This window comes from Lithobates pipiens, unplaced genomic scaffold (genome assembly GCF_037356315.1).
Source record: "Lithobates pipiens isolate NorthernLeopardFrog02 unplaced genomic scaffold, aLitPip1_a1.2 Scaffold_8, whole genome shotgun sequence".
Classification (NCBI taxonomy): Eukaryota; Metazoa; Chordata; class Amphibia; order Anura; family Ranidae; genus Lithobates; species Lithobates pipiens.
The window spans coordinates 5,893,866-5,918,844 of record NW_027507903.1 but is presented as its reverse complement, the minus strand read 5'-3'; the positions used below and the strand labels follow the sequence as shown (position 1 = coordinate 5,918,844).

The 24,979-nt window shown below is 47.5% G+C and overlaps 1 protein-coding gene across 1 annotated transcript in view; it reads right to left on the bottom strand.

The window, feature by feature from the left end:
• The window catches only part of CLN6 (CLN6 transmembrane ER protein), a 51,535-nt gene that overhangs the window by 16,049 nt on the left and 10,507 nt on the right, over positions 1–24,979 (bottom strand). The window contains exons 3-5 of the mRNA XM_077472853.1: positions 13,607–13,705; positions 8,854–9,042; positions 777–832 (exon numbers count right to left, since the gene is read on the bottom strand). Of these exons, the coding sequence (XP_077328979.1) occupies positions 777–832; positions 8,854–9,042; positions 13,607–13,705 (344 nt within the window). The remainder of the gene's footprint in view (positions 1–776; positions 833–8,853; positions 9,043–13,606; positions 13,706–24,979) is intronic.

The window sequence follows — 24,979 nt, the reverse complement described above, 5'->3', positions numbered from 1 at the left end:
AACTAAATAAAAAAAAAATTATTTTAGAAAAAAATAAAAAATATTTATATATAAAAAAAAAAAAAAAAAACACAGCAATTGGCAAGTACAAATTAACAGGATTTTATGGATACAGCATAGAAAGATGTAATTCCCAACATGTTTCACCCATATATCGGGCTTCTTCAGGACATCCTGTCCAAAAGGTGTGCAAAGACTGTCCGTTTTCCATAGAAAGCATCCACAGCCTGAGTAGAAAAGACTGTCCCCTGTCAGCGTGCTGCAAAGAAGGACCTCGTGTCTCTCTATAGTGGTCGGACATCCCCTGATAAGGCCGGCTATTGACGGATCGAAATTTGGCTGATTCGGCAGGAAATGGCTGAATTTAACTCCATCTATGGGCAGTCTTTGTTGTACTGAAATCTACTTCAGCACAAAAAGCCTGTTTTTTTTTGTTTTTTTTTTATCCGCCCGATCACTGCCGGTGGTTGTAGCCACCGGCAGTGGTCGTTGTATTCTACCTGCCCCATAGATAGATCGAAATCTGTCCGGTTCGGCAGGATTTTGATCCATTTATGGCCGGTGTAGGATTAGCACACCTTTTTGTTTTGATGCGTCAGAAATGACTTTAGCCGCTTGCATATTGGGAACAGAAGTGATATACTGTATAGTATCCAATGGAGGTACAGGAATAGAGACATAGAAGCCCTTTAGTATAAAAAGAAAACAAAAAAAAAAAAAATACATAAAAATAATAAACAAAAAATAAAAAAGGGAATTCATAATCACACGCTTACCACATGGAATGGCCCAGGTATTCGTCATAGTAATAAAGCAGCTCAAAGGAATCAACCTGTCACATAAAAGAAGAAAATATAAATGTAAACGTCCAGATATAAAAAAAAAATTAAATAAAAAAATAAAAAAGGAAAAAGAAAAAAAAGAAGCAGAAGACAACAACGTCCAGATTATTTAAGATCAGGACATGAACTTCACCAAACTAGATGTACGATCGCTTCACAACCGATCCGACCATAACATACAGTGAGGGGGAAAAAGTATTTGACCCCTGCTGATTTTGTACGTTTGCCCGCTGACAAAGAAACGATCGGTCTATAATTTTATTGGTCGGTTTATTATAACAGTGAGAGACGGAATAACAACAAAAAATATCCAGAAAAACGCATTTCAAAAAAAGTTATAAATTGATTTGCATTTTAATGAGTGAAATAAATATTTGACCCCTTCACAAAACATGACTTAGTACTTGGTGGCAAAACCCTTGTTGGCGATCACAGAGGTCGGACGTTTCTTGTAGTTGGCCTCCAGGTTCGCCCACATCTCAGGAGGGATTTTGTCCTCTTTGCAGATCCCCTCCAAGTGATTAAAGTGGGGTACCCCTAAAAAAAAAAATTTTAAGTCAGCAGCTACAAATACTGCAGCTGCTGACTTTTAATAATCGGACACTTACCTGTCCCGGGGTCCAGCGGTGCGGGGGGACGACGAAGCCCCCTCTCGTTCCCCGCTCTGCTCACGGTGCCGTCATTCGTACTGTGGGCATACGGCTGTGGCTTCACTGCGCATGCGCGAGCGGCGCAGGGAGCCGTGATACGCCGCACAGCCACCTGGGACACGTGACAGGTGCCAGGTGACTGTGCGACACGAGGGGAAGTGATGTCACCAGCCCGGGCAAGGAAGAAGGCAGGACTACGCGGGACCCCCCTAGCAACAGGTATTTAAAGGCGAGTAAAAAAAAATAAAAAAATTTCCCAATAATTTTTTTTTAATTTTCTTTAAAGAATTTTTATTTTTTGGTAGCAACACCACTTTAAGGTTTTGAGGATGACGTTTGGTAACGCGAACCTTCAACTCCTCTACATATTTTCTATGGGATTAAGGTGTGGAGACCTCCAGGACTTAATGTGCTTCTTCTTGAGCTACTCCTTTGTTGCCTTGGCTGAGAGTTTTGGGTCATTGTCATGCTGGAAGACCCATTTTCAATGCCTTGGCTGAGGAAGGAGGTTCTCACCCAGGATCTGATGGTACATGGGCCTGTCCATCGTCCCTTTGATGTGGTGAAGTTGTCCTGTCCCCTTAGCAGAAAAACACCCCCAAAGCATAATGTTTCCCCCTCCATGTATGACGGTGGGGGATGGTGTTCTTGGGGGTCATAGGCTGCATTCCTCTTCCTCCTCCAAACACCACGAGTTGAGTTGATGCCAAAGACCTCGATTTTGGTCTCATCTGACCTCCACACTTTCCCCCGGTTCTCCTCGGAATCATTCAGATGTTGATTAGAAAACTTCAGACGGTCCTGTACATGGACTTTTCATGAGGCAGGAGATCCTTGCGGGGGCTGCAGGATTTCGGTCCTTCACAGTGTAGTGTGTTACCAATTGTATTCTTGGTGACTATGGTCCCAGCTGAGATCATTGACAAGATTCTCCGGTGTAGTTCTGGGTGATTCCTCTCCGTTCTCATGACCAATGAAACTCCACGAGGTGAGATCTTCCATGGAGCCCCAGACCGAGGGAGACCGACAGTTATTTTGTGTGTCTTCTATTTGCTAATAATCGCACCAACTGTTGTCACCTCTCACCAAGCTGCTTGGCGATGGTCTTGTAGCCCATTCCAGCCTTGTGTAGGTCTACAATCTTCTCCCCGACATCCTTGGACAACTCTTTGGTCTTGGCCGTGGTGGAGAGATTGGAATCTGATTGATTGATTGCTTCTGTGGACAGGTGTCTTTTATACAGGTAAGAAGCTGAGATTAGGAGCACTCCCTTTAAGAGAGTGCTCCTAATCTCAGCTCGTTACCTGTATAGAAGACATCTGGGAGCCAGAAATCTTGCCGATTGATAGGGGATTTAGGGTGCAGAAGCAGGGTAAAGGTGTGCTATTCAGGTATTGGAGCTCCAATGCATCTGCCCTTATTTTGAGATACTTCCATGGTTGTCCCCTGTGCTGGGAGTGCAACGGAGAGTTCAGTCTGTAATGGCTCGTTTACACAAGCGTTGCCCTCTGAAGAGCGATCCACTGTGGATCACATTTCAGATGGCCTTTGACAGGCAGCGAGGAGGCAATAGGTCACCCTTCTCACCACCCGTTTTAACCCCTAAAAGCCCCACACCACCGCTGCACACAGTTACGGCATGGCATCATTCAGTTGAATGGGATTGCATTCAGAGGGCAGTGCTGTTCCCCGAACGTGACGGAGGGGATACTTTTGCCGTTACACACCGCAGAGCATCGCAACATTGTGTACACCCCCCATAGAGTCGCCTTTGCAGCTTGGGGAGGTGGTAAAAAAAACAAGGCTCAACCTCCTTTGTTTACCACCTCCAACCGCAAGTGTAAACTAAAGCTGGCCCCTGCTGAACCGGTGTTCTGGCGTATAGAGTCCGGGCATCAAATAGTGTCCACTCCTTACTGCGCATGCGCAGTACGGAGCAGACGAAGCTTCGGAAAATCTCCGAAGCTGAACGGCGCCTGCGCCGTGAGTGGAGGTGGTAGCCCCACCATCCAAGCGGACATAGGGTTGTGAATTTTAGATGGCCCCTCGCGGGCGAGCTTAGCTCGCCACGCTTCGGGCTCGGCCTCGCTGCGCTCGGCTCTTTTTTATTCTAACTCTATGTCCACTTGGATGGTGGGGATAGAACCTGGACTCACGGCGCAGGCGCCGTTCATCCTCGGCAATTTTCGGAATCTGTGTTCCTGTGTACTGCGCATGCGCAGTACACAGCGGACACTATCTGATGGAGGACGCTATTTGACAAGACACCGGCCAAATTTTGATCCATGTATGCCCCCAGCAGGTCGTACACAATCAATCAATCAACTTAAAGGAGTTGTAAAAGCAGAAGGTGCTTTAAGATAAAAAGCCTTCTGTGTGCAGGACCCCCCCCCCCCCCAATAATTTCCTGAGCCCCATCTCTGTCTGGCGATGTCCACGAGTCCCTCAGCCGGCTGGGACTCTCCCTCCTGATTGGCCAAGACGCAGCAGCAGTGCCATTGGCTCCCGCGGCTGTCAATCAAAGTCAGTTAGCCAATCAGGAGACAGAGAGAGGGGCGGAGCCAAAACGGCAGCTCTGTGTCTGAATAGATACAGGGAGCTGTGGCTCGGGTGCCCCCATAGCAAGCTGTTTACGGTGGGGGTACAGAGGAGGGACCCGAGAAGAGAGGAGGGACCCAAGAAGAGTGCAAAACCAACTGCACAGTCATAGGCAATGCACGGGAACCGGAGTGTTTCCAAGCGGCTCCGAGTGTCACCAGGGCCCCCGCACCTATGGCGAAATGCGGTACTGCACACCCCAGAGGCTTGAATCCTGCCCGTTTTGCAAGACAATGCTCGCAAACCGAGTCAGGATTTAAAAAAAAAATAATATTTATATATATATATATATATATATATATATATATATATATATATATATATATATATATATATATATATATATATATATATATATATATATATATATATATATAATCTTGTACTGCGAAACGCTCATAAACCACGTTACTCGCAATCCGAGGTATTACTGTACTTATGTGTTTTTTTTGTGCAATCGCGTATAGTTTATATACTCTTTTTGCGCGCGTTTGCAAATTAAAGTGGGCCGGTCTGGATGAAGTCCAGGGCCAAATTTTTGTCCCAGTCCAGCCCTGACTGTCAGCACTGGGAGCGCCGCTGACAATGGGCACAGCGCTGCTGGATCAATACAGGACTGAGGTAAGTTTTTCAGGTAAATATTTTTTGCAGAGTGATACTACTAATAGGACATTTTTACCTTAAAGTACTGAATGCATAAAGGGTAAAAAAAAAAAAAATGCTTTGATTTTAGGATTACTTTAAAGTGACACTAAGCAATATTCTCATTCTCCCATAAAACCAATACACATCCACCAGTAATGTGGTTGTAAACCTCAGACATAAAATCTGAACAAAGCACATCCCTCTATAGTGTGTACTAGTCTCAGTCCAGAGCACTAAGTGTCATTTCTGTCTGCTGCCTCCTTCCTCTGCTATCAGAATGAGTCACTTCTGACAAGTTTTCCCAATGCCAAGAGATAAAAAAGGTGACAGGGGGAGGGAGCTCCAGCACACAGCCTGTGACTGACAGCCTCAGCTCTGTTCCTGTGTGCAACTTTAGATTCTCTCTTTAAATCTGCCTTCAATATCACTTTAAGAGATAACAGTCAAGGGGCAATAAAACAACAGCTCAGCCACCTATTTTTACTGCCCCGTGTGAACGAACCCTTAGGAATGTAAGCTCTCAAGACCAGGGCCCTCCTAATCCCCTTGAAGGGGGGGGGGGGGTGTACAAAGCGCTCCCAAACCGCCCTAAAGATGCCGCATGCAGGACTTTTTCGAAAGTCCCGCAAGCACACCTCCCCCAGTGTGAAAGCACCCATTGTGGCAGTTTTCAGGCACTATTTTTTAGCGCTAAAACTCCTGAAAACTGCATCAGTGTGAAAGGGGTCTTAAAGAGCAAGCAAGGGGTCGTGGACGACCTCTTTTCAAGAAAGTATAACAGCTTCAGCCTGTGCTCCAGCCAAGCCATGCCCCCAATGCATTTAACTCCACCCAGGCTCCACAGGCCACACCCCCATGCATTTAACTCCTCCCCTCAGCCCGTGCTCCAGCCAGGCCACACCCCCAATGCATTTAAATCCACCCCTCAGCCCAGGCTCCAGCCAGGCAATGCCCACCCCAAATGCATTTCACTCCGGCTCAGAGTTTAATCATGGGGGGTCAACCGCTTCCGGGCCGCCCTACGTACATAAATTGCGGCAGGACAGCCCTTCTGTGAGAAATCACCTACCCTGTACGAGATTTGTTTTCTTCAGGTCAAGGGCGCACAAGTGCCGCTGGCGACCCACTCTCGCTGTGATTGGACACAGCGGGAGCCAGCTCACCATTTTCTTCCCGAGGCAGACAGAACAGCAGTCTGCCTATGTAAACAAGGCAGATCGCCGTTCTGTCAGGGGGGAAGATCTGAGATTGTGTTTCCGCTTAGCAGAAATACACGAAGCTCTGTCTTCCAATCAAAGCATCCCCCCCCCCCCCACACAGTTGGCAAGCACTCCCAGGGAACACATTTAACCTTTGATCACCCCGATGTTAACTCCTTCCATGTCAGTGTCAATAGTACAGTGGCAGTGCATTTTTTATCACTGTATTAGTGTCACTGGTCCCCAAAAAGTGTCACTTCGTGTCCGATTTGTTTGCTGCAATATCCCAGTCCCGATAAAAATATCTGATCTCTGCCATTACTAGTAAAAAAAATAAAAAAAAATCCAGAAATATAGTCTTTAGAACTTTTGCACAAACCAATCGATATTCACTTGACATTTTTTTTTTACCAAAAATATGTAGCAGAATACATATTGGCCTAAATTTATGAAAAAATTTGTTTTTTTTTTTTACATTCTTTTTTTTAATTGATATGTTTTATAGCAGAAAGTAAAAAATATATATTTTTTTTCAAAATTGTCGTTTTTGTTCTCTGTTTATAGCGCAAAAAAAGTAAAAAAATAAAAAGAAGAAGCGGTCAAATACCACCAAAAGAAAGCTCAATTTGTGGGAATAAGAGGACATCTATTTTATTTAGGTACAGCGTCGCACAACCGCGCAATTGTCAGTTAAATTAACGCAGTGCAGTATCTAAAAAAAAAAAAAATGGCCTGGTCATGAAGGGGGGGGGGGGTAAGAACGACCTTCTGGGGCTGAAGTGGTTAAGAGCAAGCAAGGAGTCGTGGACTACTTCTTTTCAAGAAAGTATAACAGCCTCAGGCCAGGCTCCAGCCAAGCCATGCCCCCAATGCATTTAACTCTGACCCCTCAGTCTGGGCTCCAGCCAGGCCACACCCCAATGCATTTCACTCTGCCCCAGAGCTTAATCATGGGGATTAGGCTCCGGGACACAGAGTGAAATGCATTGGAGGCGTGGCTTGGCTGAAGTTCGGGCTGAGTAAAATGCATTGGGGACGTGGCTTGGCTGGAGCCCTGGCTGAGAGGTGGAGTGAAATGCATTGGGGGTGTGGGTTGGCTGGAGCCCGGGCTGAGGGGAGGGGTGGAATGCATTGGGGGCAGAGCTTGGCTGTAGCCCGGAGTGAGGGGTGGAGTGAAATACATTGGGGGCGTGTCTGGAGCACGGTCTGAGTGAAATGCATTGGGGAATGTCACTTGGCTGGAACCCGGGCTGAGTGAAATACATTGGAGGCGTGGCTTGGCTGGAGCCCAGGCTGAGGGGCGAGTGAAATACATTGGGGGTGTGGCTTGGCTGGAGCCCTGGCTGCGGTGAAATGCATTGGGGGCGTGGCTTGGCTGGATCCCGGGCCGAGTGAAATGCATTGGGAATGTCGCTTGGCTGGAGCCCAGGCTGAGGGGCAGAGTGAAATGCATTGGGGGCGTGGCTTGGCTGAAGCTCGAGCTGCGGTGAAATGCATTGAGGGCGTGGCTTTGCTGGAGCCCAGGCTAAAGGGACAGAGAGAATGCATTGGGGATGTGGCTTGGCTGGAGCCCGGGCTGCAGTGAAATGCATTGGGGGCCTGGCTTGGCTGGAGCCCAGGCTGAGGGCGGAGTGAAATACATTGGGGGTGTGGCTTGGCTGAAGCCCTGGCTGCGGTGAAATGCATTGGGGGCGTGGCTTGGATGGATCCCGGGCCGAGTGAAATGCATTTGGGAATGTCGCTTGGCTGGAGCCCAGGCTGAGGGGCAGTGAAATGCATGGGGTGTGGCTTGGCTGGAGCCCAGGCTAAAGGTGCAGAGAGAAATGCATTGGGGATGTGGCTTGGCTGGAGCCCGGGCTGTGGTGAAATGCATTGGGGCGTGGCTTTGCTGGAGCCCAGGCTAAAGGTGCAGAGAGAAATGCATTGGGGATGTGGCTTGGCTGGAGCCCGGGCTGCAGTGAAATGCATTGGGGGTGTGGCTTGGCTGGATCCCAGGCCGAGTGAAATGCATTGGGAATGTCACTTGGCTGGAGCCCAGGCTGAGGGGCAGAGTGAAATGCATTGGTGGGCGTGGCTTGGCTGAAGCCCAGGCTGCGGTGAAATGTATTGGGCCGTGGCTTTGCTGGAGCCCAGGCTGAGGGATGGAGAGAAATGCATTGGGGTGTGGCTTGGCTGGAGCCTGGGTTGAGTGAAATGCATTGGGGGCATGGCTTGGCTGGAGCCCAGGCTGAGGAGCGGAGAGAAATGCATTGGGGGTGTGGCTTGGCTGGAGCCTGGGCTGAGGCGGTTATACTTTCTTACCTGTGGTTTGCAGAGATGTGCAACTCATATTGACATTTTCTTACTTGTACATATTTTTTTTTTTTTGTTTTTATGTTAGGTCAGCGCCCCATTCCAAAAAAAATCTTGAAATGTGGCGCAGTGATGATAACCGCACAGAAATGTCCAACTCACTTTCCTCCATTGAAATTCACCCCTTTTGCTCTAAGACCCCTTTCACACCGGGGCGCTTCGCATAGCACCTGTAGAGCGCTTCTCCTGTCTCTCCAGTGTGAAAGCCCCTAAGGGTTTTTACACTGGACCGGTGCGCTGGCAGGACGCTAAAAAAAATTCCTGCAAGCCGTATCTTTGGAGCCGCTCCTGCCCATTGGACTGAATGGGCACCGCTGCAGAGCTGCAGCACCGCTTTGCGGGTCGTTTTAACCCTTTTTCAGCTGCTAGCAGGGGTTAAAACCGCCCCGCTAGCGGCCGAAAGCCCCCACAAAAACGACAGTAAATTGTAAATTTTTAGCGGCGCTTTACCGCCGAAGGCCCCTACGCCCCGTGTGAAAGGGGTCTAAAAGGTAAGATGGCTTCCTCACCTCTCGTGTGTGTGCTGAACCCCAATCTAATTGCATCACCCCTCCCCCGCCTTCTCACCAGGGTGGGGGGTTGCAGCTTTTGCATGATTGGATTGTCCCGCACAGAAAGGTGCAGCTGGTATCCGCTGAAGATCAGTCGGTGATTGACGGAGTCCCCCACAAGGTGGATGCTGGCCCCCATCACAAAGGTCATGATGCTGATATAGATCACCGAGTTCGGCAGAGTTTTCGGAGACCTTTCAATCAGCTGCAAGAGAAAGAAAACAAGAATAGAAAATGAAGCGGATCCAGCCAATCAAGAGTTACAAAAACAAGACTTCTGAATATCAGGCAGAAAGCCAGATCGCTGTTCCTATTGCACACGGAGTTACGTGGGTTTGTAAACACAGAGCTCTGCGTGTGATTGGATGGGACCTGCGTATCTCCCAGAAGGCAGCGGGGGGAGGAGGATACAGGTTTGTTACCTGATAGATATAGATAGAGAGATATATATCTATATCTATACATCTATCAGGGGTTAGATAGGACATCTGGTCATTAGTCACATATCTTAGCTGATCGCCTAAGGGTGAAATGGTAGATCGCTGCGATCATTGTGCGGCGCTCTTACCTGGAAGTGGGAGCAGGTACCTGGTTTTGACAGGTATACACTCCCCCCCCCCCCCAAAGTGTCAAAATGTGGCAGTGGAAAGCGAACAAGTGGATCTTCCACTTTTGGGTGGAGCTCCGCTTTAAGTTACAGGAACCTAGGATCAGCAAGCCTTCTATTTACAGTAGATCCACAATAGTCCTCCACCAGTTGCATTTTCCTCTGCAAATACTTGGTGAAAGGATCACCTAAAAAGCCCCTTGTGTTTTGTAATGTAATATACGAACTTCGCCTTTTGTAATAATATGAATGAACCATCATGACTCCATTTTGTATATCCCCCGCCAGTTTGTATGAAGTCCCTTATTGTGTATGTTCAAATTTGTGTAAGAATGCTTGCACAGCCCCCCCCCCCCCCCCCCTTCTTTGCTCACTGCGGTCAAACCTGTTCTTGGAATGTATATCCTGTTTAGCCTTAGGCGATCAGCTAAGATATGTGACTAATGACCAGATGTCCTATCTAACCCCTGATAGATATATAACAGGTAACAAACCTGTATAACCCTAGACCAGTGATGGCGAACCTTGGCACCCCAGATGTTTTGGAACTACATTTCCCATGATGCTCACACACTCTGCAGTGCAGTTGAGCATCATGGGAAATGTAGTTCCAAAACATCTGGAGTGCCAAGGTTCGCCATCACTGCCCTAGACGTATGCATTAAACTAACCACTCCCCCTCCTTTGTTCTATACTGAATATAAAGCTACTTTCGCGCTCAATAAACTCAGACATATGAATGCACAACCTGCCTCTCGTTCATTTGGTGTCTCCAGATACATGAGGGCTCTGTTGGTGTACCTACAAGAAGGGTGGTCATCCAGAATACCTACTATTTCCTTTCCCTTGGTACCTCTGGGTACGGAGGCACATATGCCAACCCCTACCAGCCTTCCACAGTGCAGTGCTTGGAGAGCGAGTAGCCAGGCTGGCTTCATGCTCTGTAAAGCTGGCAAAACACCAACAGATTCCTCCATCTACACAAACAAGGTGGATGGAGGAATCTCCCCCATCGGGGACATTGTATTCTGACAGCTGCCAGAAAACACTGATTAGCTGCAGCCGCCGTTTGAGAAAAAGGTTCCAACGTTCTGCTAAAAGACCTTCCTCTTTTAGCAGATGATCAAAGCTCGCCACAGCGCCTAGAGGCGATTCAGTTCACATTGTGCGCTATATAAGTATTTCATTCATTCTCTTTTGACAGAAGACCATCAAAGAATCAGCTTTTGTCGAGCCGGGAAAGTCTGCGGTGTGTAGATCAGGGGTCAGCAACCTTTTTCCACTTAAGGGCTGGATTCAATGTATGTGAATGCATGGAGGGCCGCATTCACCCGATAATAATAATCCTAACATAATAACAGTTCAGGTTTCTCTCACTTTAAGGTGCTTCACTAATACAAAGCCAGTTCACCCCGAGGGAGCGTGTGGCTGGGGATTTGGATTTTACTGCCCCCTCCCCCATCCTGGCACCCAAGGGTGGCTGAACGCCAGTCCTGTCAGCCAACATAGTCTGGAGATGGGTCCCCGTCGCCAGGGGAGAAGAAGTTCTGGTCCCCAGGGGAGAAGGGGTCCCTGTCCCCAGGGGAGAAGGATTCCCTGTCCCCAGGGGAGAAGGATTCCCTGTCCCCAGGAGAGAAGGATTCCCTGTCCCCAGGAGAGAAGGATTCCCTGTCCCCAGGAGAGAAGGATTCCCTGTCCCCAGGAGAGAAGGATTCCCTGTCCCCAGGAGAGAAGGATTCCCTGTCCCCAGGGGAGGGTCGCTATGCCCAGGAGAGAAGGGGTCCCTGCCCCCGGGGGAGAAGGATTCCCTGTCCCCAGGAGAGAAGGATTCCCTGTCCCCAGGAGAGAAGGATTCCCTGTCCCCAGGAGAGAAGGATTCCCTGTCCCCAGGAGAGAAGGATTCCCTGTCCCCAGGAGAGAAGGATTCCCTGTCCCCAGGAGAGAAGGATTCCCTGTCCCCAGGAGAGAAGGATTCCCTGTCCCCAGGGGAGGGTCGCTATGCCCAGGAGAGAAGGGGTCCCTGCCCCCGGGGGAGAAGGATTCCCTGTCCCCGGGGGAGAAGGATTCCCTGTCCCCGGGGGAGAAGGATTCCCTGTCCCCAGGAGAGAAGGATTCCCTGTCCCCAGGAGAGAAGGATTCCCTGTCCCCAGGAGAGAAGGATTCCCTGTCCCCAGGAGAGAAGGATTCCCTGTCCCCAGGAGAGAAGGATTCCCTGTCCCCAGGAGAGAAGGATTCCCTGTCCCCAGGGGAGGGTCGCTATGCCCAGGAGAGAAGGGGTCCCTGCCCCCGGGGGAGAAGGATTCCCTGTCCCCGGGGGAGAAGGATTCCCTGTCCCCAGGAGAGAAGGATTCCCTGTCCCCAGGAGAGAAGGATTCCCTGTCCCCAGGAGAGAAGGATTCCCTGTCCCCAGGAGAGAAGGATTCCCTGTCCCCAGGAGAGAAGGATTTCCTGTCCCCAGGGGAGAAGGATTCCCTGTCCCCAGGGGAGGGTCACTATGCCCAGGAGAGAAGGGGTCCCTGCCCCCGGGGGAGAAGGGATTCCCTGTCCCCGGGGGAGAAGGGTTCCCTGTCCCCGGGGGGGGGGGGGGGGGGTGTCCCTATGCCCAGGAGAGAAGGATTCCCTATCCCTGGGGGGGGGGGGTCCCTATGCCCAGGAGAGAAGGGGCCCCTGCCCCCAGGAGAGAAGAAGGATTCCCTGTCCCCAGGAGAGAAGAAGGATTCCCTGTCCCCAGGAGAGAAGAAGGATTCCCTGTCCCCAGGAGAGAAGAAGGATTCCCTGTCCCCAGGAGAGAAGAAGGATTCCCTGTCCCCAGGAGAGAAGGGGTCCCTGTCCCCAGGGGTAATGGAGTGCCCAATAGGGTCCCCCCTCCTATTGCAGTGTTCTCTGTACCCCTATAGCGGTGTTCTCTGTCCCCCATCACATCAATCCCATAGTGTCCTCTGCCCCCCTCACCCCATAGCAAGTTTCCTGTGCCCCCCAAAAGCAGTGTTCTGTCCCCTGCAACCCCCCCACTGCAGTGCCCTCTGCCCCCCTGCACCACACACACACACACACACAGTGTAGGTAGACCTCTCCTACCTTACACAGGTGTACAGCACAGCAGAGATCGGCATCACAAGTCTGGATGGGGCGGGAACAGTTGAAGTTAACTATTCACATTAACAGGCTGGTGATTGGTTGCTGGGATCTCCCAGCAACCAATCACCTGCTGTTTAATGTAAAAAGTTCACTCCAGCGGTTCCCGCCCCCATCCAGCCCTGTGATAATGCCCGCGCGCCACTGTCCAATGAAGAGGACAGCGGTGAAAATGTCCATGGGCATTAATTCATTAATTACCGGCACGGACGGGTTGGACATTTAGGAGTGGCGGGCCGGGTGCAGCCCGCGGGTTAATGACCCCTGATGTAGATACTTGCAGGCACACCAAGGGTCATTCATTTTGTCTAAACTTTTTTTTTCTTATTGTTTATTGTACTTAAATTTTTTTAAAAATTTTTTTTAAACACTTTCACTTTAAAATAATTTTTTTGACTCACTTTTTTCCTATTACAAGGAATCTAAACATCCCGTGTAATAGGAATGCTGCGTGACAGGTCCTCTTTATGGAGAGAAGCGGGGTCAATAAGACTCCACATCTCTCCTCCAGGCTGGGAAGACCGAGATCAAAGAAAATAAAAATAAACAAAAAATAAAAAAAACGAACGATCCCTTTCTTTCCAGCTGAGTCCCCGGCATTGTCTACTTCCGCCGGCCGGACGTTACGTCATAACGTCGCGCTCGGGCCTCCAAAAGGTCATAGAGATGGAAGTCTCTATGATTATCGTCCTGCGACAGCGGATTCCTCCTCCAGCTGGCCAATCGCACGGGTGAGCCGGGAGAAGCACCAGAGGGCGACGGCAAGGGGCGTTGGAGGGAGGGGGGTTTAGGGTAATGTCATTGGACTCAAAAACCGCATCAAAAACGCAACACAGGTGCATTATTGAAGCGTTCTTGCTGCGTTTTCAATTCATTTCAATGGGGGCATGTGTGTTTTTGGTGCAGCTTTTTTTTTTTTTAACTGTCCAAAAATGGCCTGGTCATGAAGGGGGTAAAACCTTCCAGAGATGAAGTGGATATTCTGGAAGGTATAGAGGTAACAAAACGTTGTGTTTCTCTAACTGACCTTTAGAAGCAGCAGAGGAGTGATGATGTTGTACGCCATGTGGAAGTAATCTCCTGCGCTCGGCTTATTCAGAGGAAACCAATCCAAGGGAAGAATGATCTGCGAAGGAAGAAAAAAAAAAAAAAAGAGGAAGAAGAACTAATTCACTACAACTCAGCAATGTGTGTGGAGAGTTTCATTACACATATACACATATATATATATATATATATACACACACACACACACACACACATTTATATATATATATATATATATATATATATATAAAAAAAACACACACAACAATATACTGTATATTATTATATTATGCTGCAGTTGCCAACATTCATGAAAACTGCCTGTAAATTCTTCTATAGAAAAAAAAAATTACAGCCCAACTCCAGACCTGTTAGTCTGGATGTTTTGCAATGGTCTCCAAACTGTGGCCTTTTGTATGCTTTTATCTGGTCCTTGGCCCATTATTCCCTCCCACTGACACCAATGATCAGTGGGAGGAACGGTGCCCCATCGTTGGTGTCAGTGGGAGGAACGGTGCCCCATCGTTGGTGCCAGTGGGAGGAACGGTGCCCCATCGTTGGTGCCAGTGGGAGGAACGGTGCCCCATCGTTGGGGCCAGTGGGAGGAACGGTGCCCCATCGTTGGGGCCAGTGGGAGGAACGGTGCCCCATCGTTGGGGCCAGTGGGAGGAACGGTGCCCCATCGTTGGGGCCAGTGGGAGGAACGGTGCCCCATCGTTGGGGCCAGTGGGAGGAACGGTGCCCCATCGTTGGGGCCAGTGGGAGGAACGGTGCCCCATCGTTGGGGCCAGTGGGAGGAACGGTGCCCCATCGTTGGTGCCCAAGGGTCAGCTCAAAGGGCCACATCTGGCGTGCAGGCCACAGTTCGGAGACCACCGCTCTGAGTGAGGATGAACACAATGCCACATATCATGTATTGATCGTTTCTGATGATTTGGATTTAATGACACTTTTAAAAAGGTAACGCACACCAAATTACGCGGTGCCCGGAGCACACAGCCTCGTGTTACCCGACAGGATAATGTGACATCAACGCAAAACCTTTTTACAGCTCAACGTTCCCAACATCATCACCTCCTAAGAAGATAAACTTTCCTTCCAGCCTCAGAAGCTCCTTATTTCCAGGGTGATGGTGTCACCAGCCATTTAAACCATCGCACCACCAGCTGGCACGGCTAAGTAGTCCCCGAGGGGTGAAGTAAACAGCGAGATCACATATCCAACTTGTGTTCCACCAGAGAGGAGCCGGCGCTCAACATGTCATCTGTTCACCCATCCATATTGGGTTACCCTCCTCACCCTCCTCGCCCTCCTCTCTACCACTTCAGACTCTCCATAGAACTCCTTTCAGAGCGCAAAACAAAAAATATACAGAATAAAACGCCTACTTACCTTATTCTGGAAACATTTTCATCACTTCACGTAAAAAAAATAACCTCTGGAAGATTTACCCTCCCCCACCTCTTCATGACCAAGCCATTTTTTTATTTTTGAGATACGGCACTGCGTTATTTTAACCGAAAATTGCGCGGTCGTGCGACGCTGTACACAAATAAAATTCATGTCTTTTTTTTTTCCACAAATAAAGCTTTTGGCGGTATTTGATCACCACTGCGGGTTTTATTTTTTACGCTATAAAAAAAAAAAAATGAAAAAAAAAAAATGTCCAACAATTTGAAAAAAAAAAAAGAAAGAAAAAAAAAAAATCAATCTATATTTTTTTTTACTTTCTGCTATAAAACACATCCAAACAAAAAAAAAAATATAAAAAAAAAAAAAAATCGCATTTCTTCATCAATTTAGGACAATATGTATTCTGCTACATATTTTGGTAAAAAAATTACAATAAGCATTTATTGGTTTATACCAGGGGTCTCCAAACTGCGGCCCATGGCCCTTTGCTTGCTTTTATCCGGCCCTTGGGGGCATAATTCCCCCACAGACACCAATGAAGGGACACAATTCCTCCCACTAACAGGGCCACAATTTTTCCCAATGACACCAACAATGGGGCCCAATGAGACCCAATGATGGGGGCAATATTCCTCTAAACGGGACCAAACCATGGGGCACCAATTTCTCCCAATGACACCAACAATGGGGTACACCGACACCAATGAAGGGGCACAATTCCTCCCACTAATACCAATGCTGGGGCACAATTTTTCCCAATGACACCAACAATGGGGCCCAATGAGACCCAATGATGGGGGCAATATTCCTCTAAATGGGAGCAACAATGGGGCACCAATTTCTCCCAATGACACCAACAATGGGGTCCACTGACACTAATGAAGGGGCACAATTCCTCCCACTAATACCAATGCCGGGGCACAATTTTTCCCAATGACACCAACAATGGGGCCCAATGAGACCCAATGATGGGGGCAATATTCCTCTAAATGGGAGCAACAATGGGGCACCAATTTCTCCCAATGACACCAACAATGGGGTCCACTGACACTAATGAAGGGGCACAATTCCTCCCACTAATACCAATGCCGGGGCACAATTTTTCCCAATGACACCAACAATGAGGCCCAATGAGACCCAATGATGGGGGCACTATTCCTCTAAATGGGAGCAACAATGGGGCACCAATTTCTCCCAATGACACCAACAATGGGTTCCACTGACACCAATGAAAGGGCGCAATTCCTCCCACTAAATACCAATGCCGGGGTACAATTCTTCCCACTAACACCAACAATAGGGCCTGATGACACCCAATGATGGGGGGCACTATTCCTCTTAATGAGACCAACAATGGGGCCCAACGACCTCAACAATGGGGCACAATTCCCCTCACTGACACCAATGCCGGGGCACAATTTTTCCCAATGACACCAACAATGGGGCCCAATGAAACCCAATGATGGGGGCACTATTCCTCTAAATGGGAGCAACAATGGGGCACCAATTTCTCCCAATGACACCAACAATGGGTTCCACTGACACCAATGAAAGGGCGCAATTCCTCCCACTAAATACCGATGCCGGGGTACAATTCTTCCCACTAACACCAACAATAGGGCCTGATGACACCCAATGATGGGGGGCAGTATTCCTCTTAATGAGACCAACAATGGGGCCCAACGACCTCAACAATGGGGCACAATTCCCCTCACTGACACCAATGCCGGGGCACAATTTTTCCCAATGACACCAACAATGGGGCCCAATGAAACCCAATGATGGGGGCACTATTCCTCTAAATGGGAGCAACAATGGGGCACCAATTTCTCCCAATGACACCAACAATGGGTTCCACTGACACCAATGAAAGGGCGCAATTCCTCCCACTAAATACCAATGCCGGGGTACAATTCTTCCCACTAACACCAACAATAGGGCCTGATGACACCCAATGATGGGGGGCACTATTCCTCTTAATGAGACCAACAATGGGGCCCAACGACCTCAACAATGGGGCACAATTCCCCTCACTGACACCAATGCCGGGGCACAATTTTTCCCAATGACACCAACAATGGGGCCCAATGAAACCCAATGATGGGGGCACTATTCCTCTAAATGGGAGCAACAATGGGGCACCAATTTCTCCCAATGACACCAACAATGGGTTCCACTGACACCAATGAAAGGGCGCAATTCCTCCCACTAAATACCGATGCCGGGGTACAATTCTTCCCACTAACACCAACAATAGGGCCTGATGACACCCAATGATGGGGGGCAGTATTCCTCTTAATGAGACCAACAATGGGGCCCAACGACCTCAACAATGGGGCACAATTCCCCTCACTGACACCAATGACGAGGCACAATTACTTCCACTGAAACAAACGACGGGGCACTATTTTTTTTTTCTTCACGGACATCAGAACCTTCTCTATTCGCAATTGCCACGGCCCACCCTAAAGTCTGAAAGACGGTAAACTGGCCCTATGTGTAGAAAGTTTGGAGTCCCCTGGTTTACACGAACGTAATAGCGTCTACAAACTATGGGATATATACTGGATTTTTTTTTCTTTTTTTAAAGAGTAATGGTGGCGATCAGCGACTGAGGTTTTGCAGCGGACAAAAAAAAAAAAAAAAAAAAAAAAAATCGAACCTAAAAACCTGACACTTTTTGGGGGACCAGCGAGTCTCGGTTCACACGAGCACGGCTTCAAAGTCGCCCCCTAATTTTGAAGCCGCGCCACACAACGCAACTTCATCGTGGCTTGCAAACGACTTCTTTAACAACTTAACCACTTAAGGTCCCGCCTCCTGCAGATATACGTCGGCAGAATGGCACGGCTGGGCACAATCACGTGCTCTTTAAGTGCCCAGCCTCTGTCCTGAGCTCCGTGACCGAGGCCGCGGGACCAGCGGACCCGATCAGCGCCGGTGTCCCGCGATCGAGTCACAGAGCTGAAGAACGAAGAGAGGTCTGTGTAAACAAACCTCTCCCCCGTGCTTCCTAGTGTGGCTGTCACCGATCGTCTCTTCCCTTTTATAGGGAAGGACGATCAGCGATGTCACAAGCCAGGCCACGCCCCCTACAATAAAAAACACACATAACGTCACACATAACTACTAGGGGGCGGTGTATGGGGTTAACTCCTTCACTGCCAGTGTCATTTACACAGGAATCAGTGCATTTAAATTGCACTGATTGCTGTATAAATGACAATGGTCCCAAAAATGTGTCCAAAATGTCCGATGTGTCCGCCATAATGTCGCAGTCACCAAAAAAAAAAAAAAAAAAACGCTGATCGCTGCCATTACTAGTAAAAAAAAAAAAAAAAAAAAAAAAACAATTATTAATAAAGAATGCTATAAAACTATCCCCTATTTTGTAGACGCTATAACTTTTGCGCAAACCAATCAATAATCGCTTATTGTGATTTTTTTTTACCAAAAATATGTAGAAGAATACGTATCGGCCTAAACTGAGGACAAAAATTTATTTTTTTTTATAGATTTTTTGGGGGATATTTATTATAGCAAAAAGTACAAAATATTGATTTATTTTTTTCAAAATTGTCGCTCTATTTTTGTTTATAGCGCAAAAAATTAAAACCGCAGAGGTGATCAAATACCACCAAAAGAAAGCCGTATTTGTGGGGAAAAAAGGACGCCAATTTTGTTTGGGAGCCACGTCGCGCGACCGCGCAATTGTCAGTTAAAGTGACGCAGTGCCGAATCGCAAAAAGCGGGCCTGGTCCTTTGGCTGCAAATTGGTCCGGGGCTTAAGTGGTTAAGGACTGGAAGGGTTTGCCCCCTTAAAGACTGGGCCGTTTTTTGCCATTCGGCACTGCGTCGCTTTAATTGACACGCGCGCGGTCGTGCGACGCTGTGCCCAAACAAAATTGATCTCCTTGTTTTCCCACAAATAGAGCTTCATTTTGGTGGTATTTGATCACCTCTGCAGTGTTTATTTTTTGCGCTATAAAAAAAAAAAAAAAAGCGACTATTTTGAAAATAAAAAAAACAAAACAGTAGTATTTACTTTTTGCTTGAATAAATATCCCACTAAAAAATTAAAAAAAATAAAAAAAAAACAAACATTTCTTCATTAGTTTAGGCCAATTTGTATTCTACATATTTTTGGTGAAAAAAATAAAAATAAAAAATAAAATTTAAATTTGCAATAAAATGTAGATTGATTGGTTTGCAGAAAACGTCTACAAAAATGGGAATAGATTTATATACATTTTTATTTTTTTACTAGTAATGGTAGTGATCTGCGATTTTTAGCGGGACTGCAACATTGCGGCGGACACTTTTTTTGGGACCATTGACATTTATACAACGATCAGTGCTATAAAAATGCACTTATTACTTTATAAATGACACTGGCAGAGAAGGGGTTAACATAGGGGGAGATGAAGGGGCTAAGTGTGTTCCCTCTCTGTGTTCTAACTGACGGGAAGGAGGGGACTGTCTAGGGGAGACATATTGCTGTTCCTGATTACTGGGAACAGCAGATCGGTCTCTCCTCCCCTGTCAGAACGGGGAGTTTTTTTTTCTGTTTCCATTGACAGATCCCCGCTCTGGCTCTCTGAGGAGTGATCACGGGTGGCCGATGGACCCGCTGTAGCTGGTAAAGGGGCCGTCCGTACAGCTACGGCAATTTGTGGTGAACGAGCCAACCTGCCACCGTATAATGACGACGGCGGCTGGTCGACAAGTGGTTAATAGAAGTCAATGCAAGTCGCTCTGAAGTCGCCCCCCCCAAGTAGTGCAGGAACCTTATTTCTAAGTCGAAGCGACTTGAGTCACTCCAATTCGAATGGCTCCATTGCACTGAATGGGGCGCGACTTGTCAGGGGACTAAGTGCCCCAATGTGAACCGAAACTCACACTAATACAGTGATCAGTGCTAAAAATCTGCACTGTCACTGTACTATGGACACTGGCTGGGAAGGGGTTAACATCAGGGGTAATCAAAGGGTTAACTGTGTGTCTAGGACAGTGATGGCGAACCTTGGCACCCCAGATGTTTTGGAACTACATTTCCCATGATGCTCCACTACTCTGCAGAGTGCATGAGCATCATGGGAAATCTAGTTCCAAAACATCGGGGTGCCGAGGTTCTCCATCAGTACTGTGGGGGAGGCGTTTTTACTGGGGGGGGGGGAAGCATTGATCCATGCCTTGCCTACTGACAGAACGGCGATCTTCCTTGTTAACATCGGCAGAGCGCCGTTCTGTTTCTCAGCGTAATCATCAGCCGGTGCTGGCGGACATCGAGCCTGCGGTGCCCACAGATCAGCTCCCGCTGTGTATAATCACAACCATGTGTGCCCCAAAAGTGCAGGATGGCATACTAGGTACGGGAGATTCTGCGCAGCGGAGCCGTCTTATATGCAAGTTATACGGTCAGCAAGCGGTTAAAGATCCCAAGTGAAGCATAAAAAAAAAAAAAAAAAAAAAAAAATGATGTGAAACTCGGTCCACCAAAAAACAAAAAAAATAAAAAGGTGACGATACGGACCAAACACAAGGCTTAAAGGGATTGTAAAGTCAAATTTTTTATTTTTTTAAAATAACAAACATGTCATACATGTCATGTCATTTTGCACAGAGTGGCCCCGAACCTGCTCTTCTGGGGTCCCTCGGCGGCTGTCTCTGCTTCTTCCCACAGGTGCTTCTCACGTTCATGCGAGCTCCCTCGCATTGGTGAGAAGCACCTGCGGGCGCGCTCCCGTGATACAGCCGGCGGCTATAGCCTCTCGCTGTATCACAAGGCCCCGCCCCCGGCGCGCTGCGTCATTGGATGTGATTGACAGCAGCGCGAGCCAATGGCTGCGCTGCTTTCAATCCATCCACTCCAGCCAATCAGCGGCCAGGCTGAGCGGCGAAGAGGACGGCGGGGGCGAGCGCGGGATTTTCGAGGGGTCAGGTAAGTAAAACGGGGGGACTGGGAGCGCCGGCAGTGTCCGATGTTTTTTCACCTTAATGCATAGAATGCATTAAGGTGAAAAAACATTTACCTTTACAATCCCTTTAAATCTGAGAAGACACGCCCCCTCCCCCGGAATGAAATGATCCCCCAAAGACCGATCTAGACCAGTTCTCAGTGCTGGAGTAAGAAGCTCTATTGTCGGGGTCGGCAACCTTTCTCCACTGAGGGGCCGGATTCACTGTATGTGAATGCATGGAGGGCCACATTCACCCGATAATAAATCACGATAATAATAATCTGAACATAATAATAACCAACGAGCCGGCCCTCCGATTCCTCTTGTACCAAAAATTGTAATGTAACTGTACTGTCTGCCCTCATTTTGTAAAGCGCTGTGCAAACTGTTGGCGCTACATAAATCCTGTATAATAATAATAATAATAACAGTACAGGTTTATCTCACTTTAAGGTGCTTCACCAATACAAAGCCAGTTCACCCCGAGGGAGTGTGTGGCTGGGGATTCGGGTTTTACTGCCCCCTCCCCCATCCTGCCACCCAAGGGTGGCTGACACCAGCCAACATGGTCTGGTGACGGGGTTTCCATCCCTAGGGGTGATGGGGGTCCCTATGCACCCAAAGCAGTGTCTCCTGTCTAACCCCCATAGGGTCTCCCCACCCCCCCATAGCCCCATAGTGTCTCCTGCCCCCCCATAGTGTCTCCTGTCCGTCCGTCCCCCAGTGTCTCCTGTCCATCTCCAATAGTGTCTCCCATTCCCCCCCCCCAATAGTGTCTCCCGTTCCCCCCCCCATAGTGTCTCCTGTCTCTCTCCCCCCATAGTGTCTCCTGTCTCTCTCCCCCCATAGTGTCTCCTGTCTCTCTCCCCCCATAGTGTCTCCTGCCTCTCTCCCCCCATAGTGTCTCCTGCCTCTCTCCCCCCATAGTGTCTCCTGCCTCTCTCCCCCCATAGTGTCTCCTGTCTCTCTCCCCCCATAGTGTCTCCTGTCTCTCTCCCCCCATAGTGTCTCCTGTCTCTCTCCCCCCATAGTGTCTCCTGTCTCTCTCCCCCCATAGTGTCTCCTGTCTCTCTCCCCCCATAGTGTCTCCTGTCTCTCTCCCCCCATAGTGTCTCCTGTCTCTCTCCCCCCATAGTGTCTCCTGTCTCTCTCCCCCCATAGTGTCTCCTGTCTCTCTCCCCCCATAGTGTCTCCTGTCTCTCTCCCCCCATAGTGTCTCCTGTCTCTCTCCCCCCATAGTGTCTCCTGTCTCTCTCCCCCCATAGTGTCTCCTGTCTCTCTCCCCCCATAGTGTCTCCTGTCTCTCTCCCTCCATAGTGTCTCCTGTCTCTCTCCCTCCATAGTGTCTCCTGTCTCTCTCCCCCCATAGTGTCTCCCGTTCCCCCCCCCCCCAATAGTGTCTCCCGTTCCCCCCCCCATAGGGTCTCCTGTCTCCCCCCGCCCCCATAGGGTCTCCTGTCTCCCCCCGCCCCCATAGGGTCTCCTGTCTCCCCCCGCCCCCATAGGGTCTCCTGTCTCTCTCCCCCATAGGGTCTCCTGTCTCTCTCCCCCCATAGGGTCTCCTGTCTCTCTCCCACCATAGGGTCTCCTGTCTCTCTCCCCCCATAGGGTCTCCTGTCTCTCTCCCCCCATAGGGTCTCCTGTCTCTCTCCCCCCATAGGGTCTCCTGTCTCTCTCCCCCCATAGGGTCTCCTGTCTCTCCCCCCAGTGTCCTCTTCCCCCCCCATAGTGTCCTCCGTCACAGCTTTTGGATCTGGTAACCCAGAAGCAACGTCATGACATCACTTCCGGATTACTGGAGTACTAAAGGTGCCAGATTTAAAAAAAAAAAAGTCAGCCAAACTTAGCGTTTTGAATGCTTTTAAGTGCAAAATAGGGATTTGGGGTCTTCTAGCCCCCCAGGTCCCTCCGAAAAAATAAAATAAATAACTGATATTTACATGTTTACATTCCTTGTGACAGCAATAAAAGTGATGAAATAAATAAATAAATAAAAAGCGCCCCGTCCCTCCGTGCTCCCATGCAGAAGCGAACGCATATGTAAGTTGCTCCCAGAAATGTAAACGGTATTCAATCCACACATGTGAGGTATCACTGCGATCATCTGTGTTGCCATTCCACAAGTGTGCGCAATTTTAAAGCATGACATGTCAGTCATCTATTAGAGCTACACAATTAATCGTTAACAAAATATTGCGATCTCGATTGAACCCCCCTCACGATCTCTATGCAGAATGTCCCAATTCATTCATATAACAAGTATAGAGAACTCTCTGCTCACTCAGCTGTCAAAGAAAGAAAGCGGACAGTCTGCCAAGTTTTTCACAACATTGTCTGTACTGGCAGAGAACTATAAACATTGTAACTTTTCCTTCTTGCATCAAAGGAATGAACTTCGTCTGTAAACGAGGGAAGTTTAGACTAAACCTTTTTCTGACACTTGTTTCTTACAAAGTTAAAAATCTGTATTTTTTTTTTTTGCTAGAAAATTACTCAGAACTCCCAAACATTATATATATTGTATCAGCAGAGACCCTAGGGCAGTGATGGCGAACCTTGGCACCCCAGATGTTTTGGAACTACATTTCCCATGATGCTCATGCACTCTGCAGTGTAGTTGAGCATCATGGGAAATGTAGTTCCAAAACATCTGGAGTGCCAAGGTTCGCCATCACTGCCCTAGGGAATAAAATGGCGATTGTTGCAATTTTTTATGTCACACTGTATTCGAACAGCGGTCTTTTAAACGCATGTTTTGGGGGAAAAAAAATACACTTCAATGAATTAAAAAAATAAAAAAAATAAAAAAACTAAACAGTAAAGTTATTCCAATTTTTTGGTATAATGTGAAAGATGATATTATGCCGCAAGAATTGTGATCTTTATTGTAAGCAAAAAAAAACAAAAAAAAACGTGAATCTCAGAATCGTACAGCTCTAGTATCCATTTACTCGGCGCAACATTATCTTTCACATTATATACAGAATTTAGATTATAATAATAATAATAATAATAATAATAATAATATAAACAAAGTACATTTTTTAAGCAGAGGCCCTAGAGAATAAAATGGGGGTTGTTGCAATATTTTATGTCACACAGTATTTGACCAGCAGCCTTTCAAATGCAATTTTTTGGAAAAAATACACTTTCAAGAATTGAAAAAAAAAGTAAATTTAGCTAATAAAGCTAACTTTACCGGGTGTTTTTTTTTTTTTTTTTTAATTCGTGAAAAACACCCGGTAAAGTTAGCCTTATTAGCTAAATTTACTTTTTTTTTCAATTCATGAAAGTGTATTTTTTCCAAAAAATTGCATTTGAAAGGCCGCTGCTCAAATACCGTGCAACATAAAATATTGCAACAACCCCCATTTTATTCTCTAGGGCCTCTGCTTAAAAAAAAAAATATAATGTTTCGGGGGGTTCTGAGTAATTTTCGTGCAAAAAAAAAAAAAAAAAAGTTTAAATGTAGGAGAGGAGTGCTGGAAGTGGTTAAAAAAGTCCTCAACTGTTTCCAAAAATGCAGTGGTTGAAGGAAACATAGATGTGAACGTTTCCCATAGGAAACCATGTTAAAGCGGAGGTCCACCCTAAAGTGGAGCTTTCGCTCATTGGAATCCTCCCCCCCTCCGGCGCCACAATTGGCACCTTTCAGGGGGGAGGGGGGTGCAGATACCTGTACAGTACATCTTGCCATCTTGCAATGATGCCTTTTCTTGTTGTGCAGCTACAACCCCAAATCAAATTTTTTTTTTTGCTTAGAATAAAAAGATCACAATTCTCGCAACATAAAATCTTTCACATTATACAAAAAAAAAAAAAAAAAAAAATAATAATAATAAAAAATTGGGCCAACTTTACTGTTTTTTTTTTTTTTTTTTTTTAATTCATTCATTTGAAAGAGCGCTGCGCAAATATGACATGTGACATAAAATATTGCAACAACCACCATTTTATTCTATAGGGTCTCTACTAAAAAA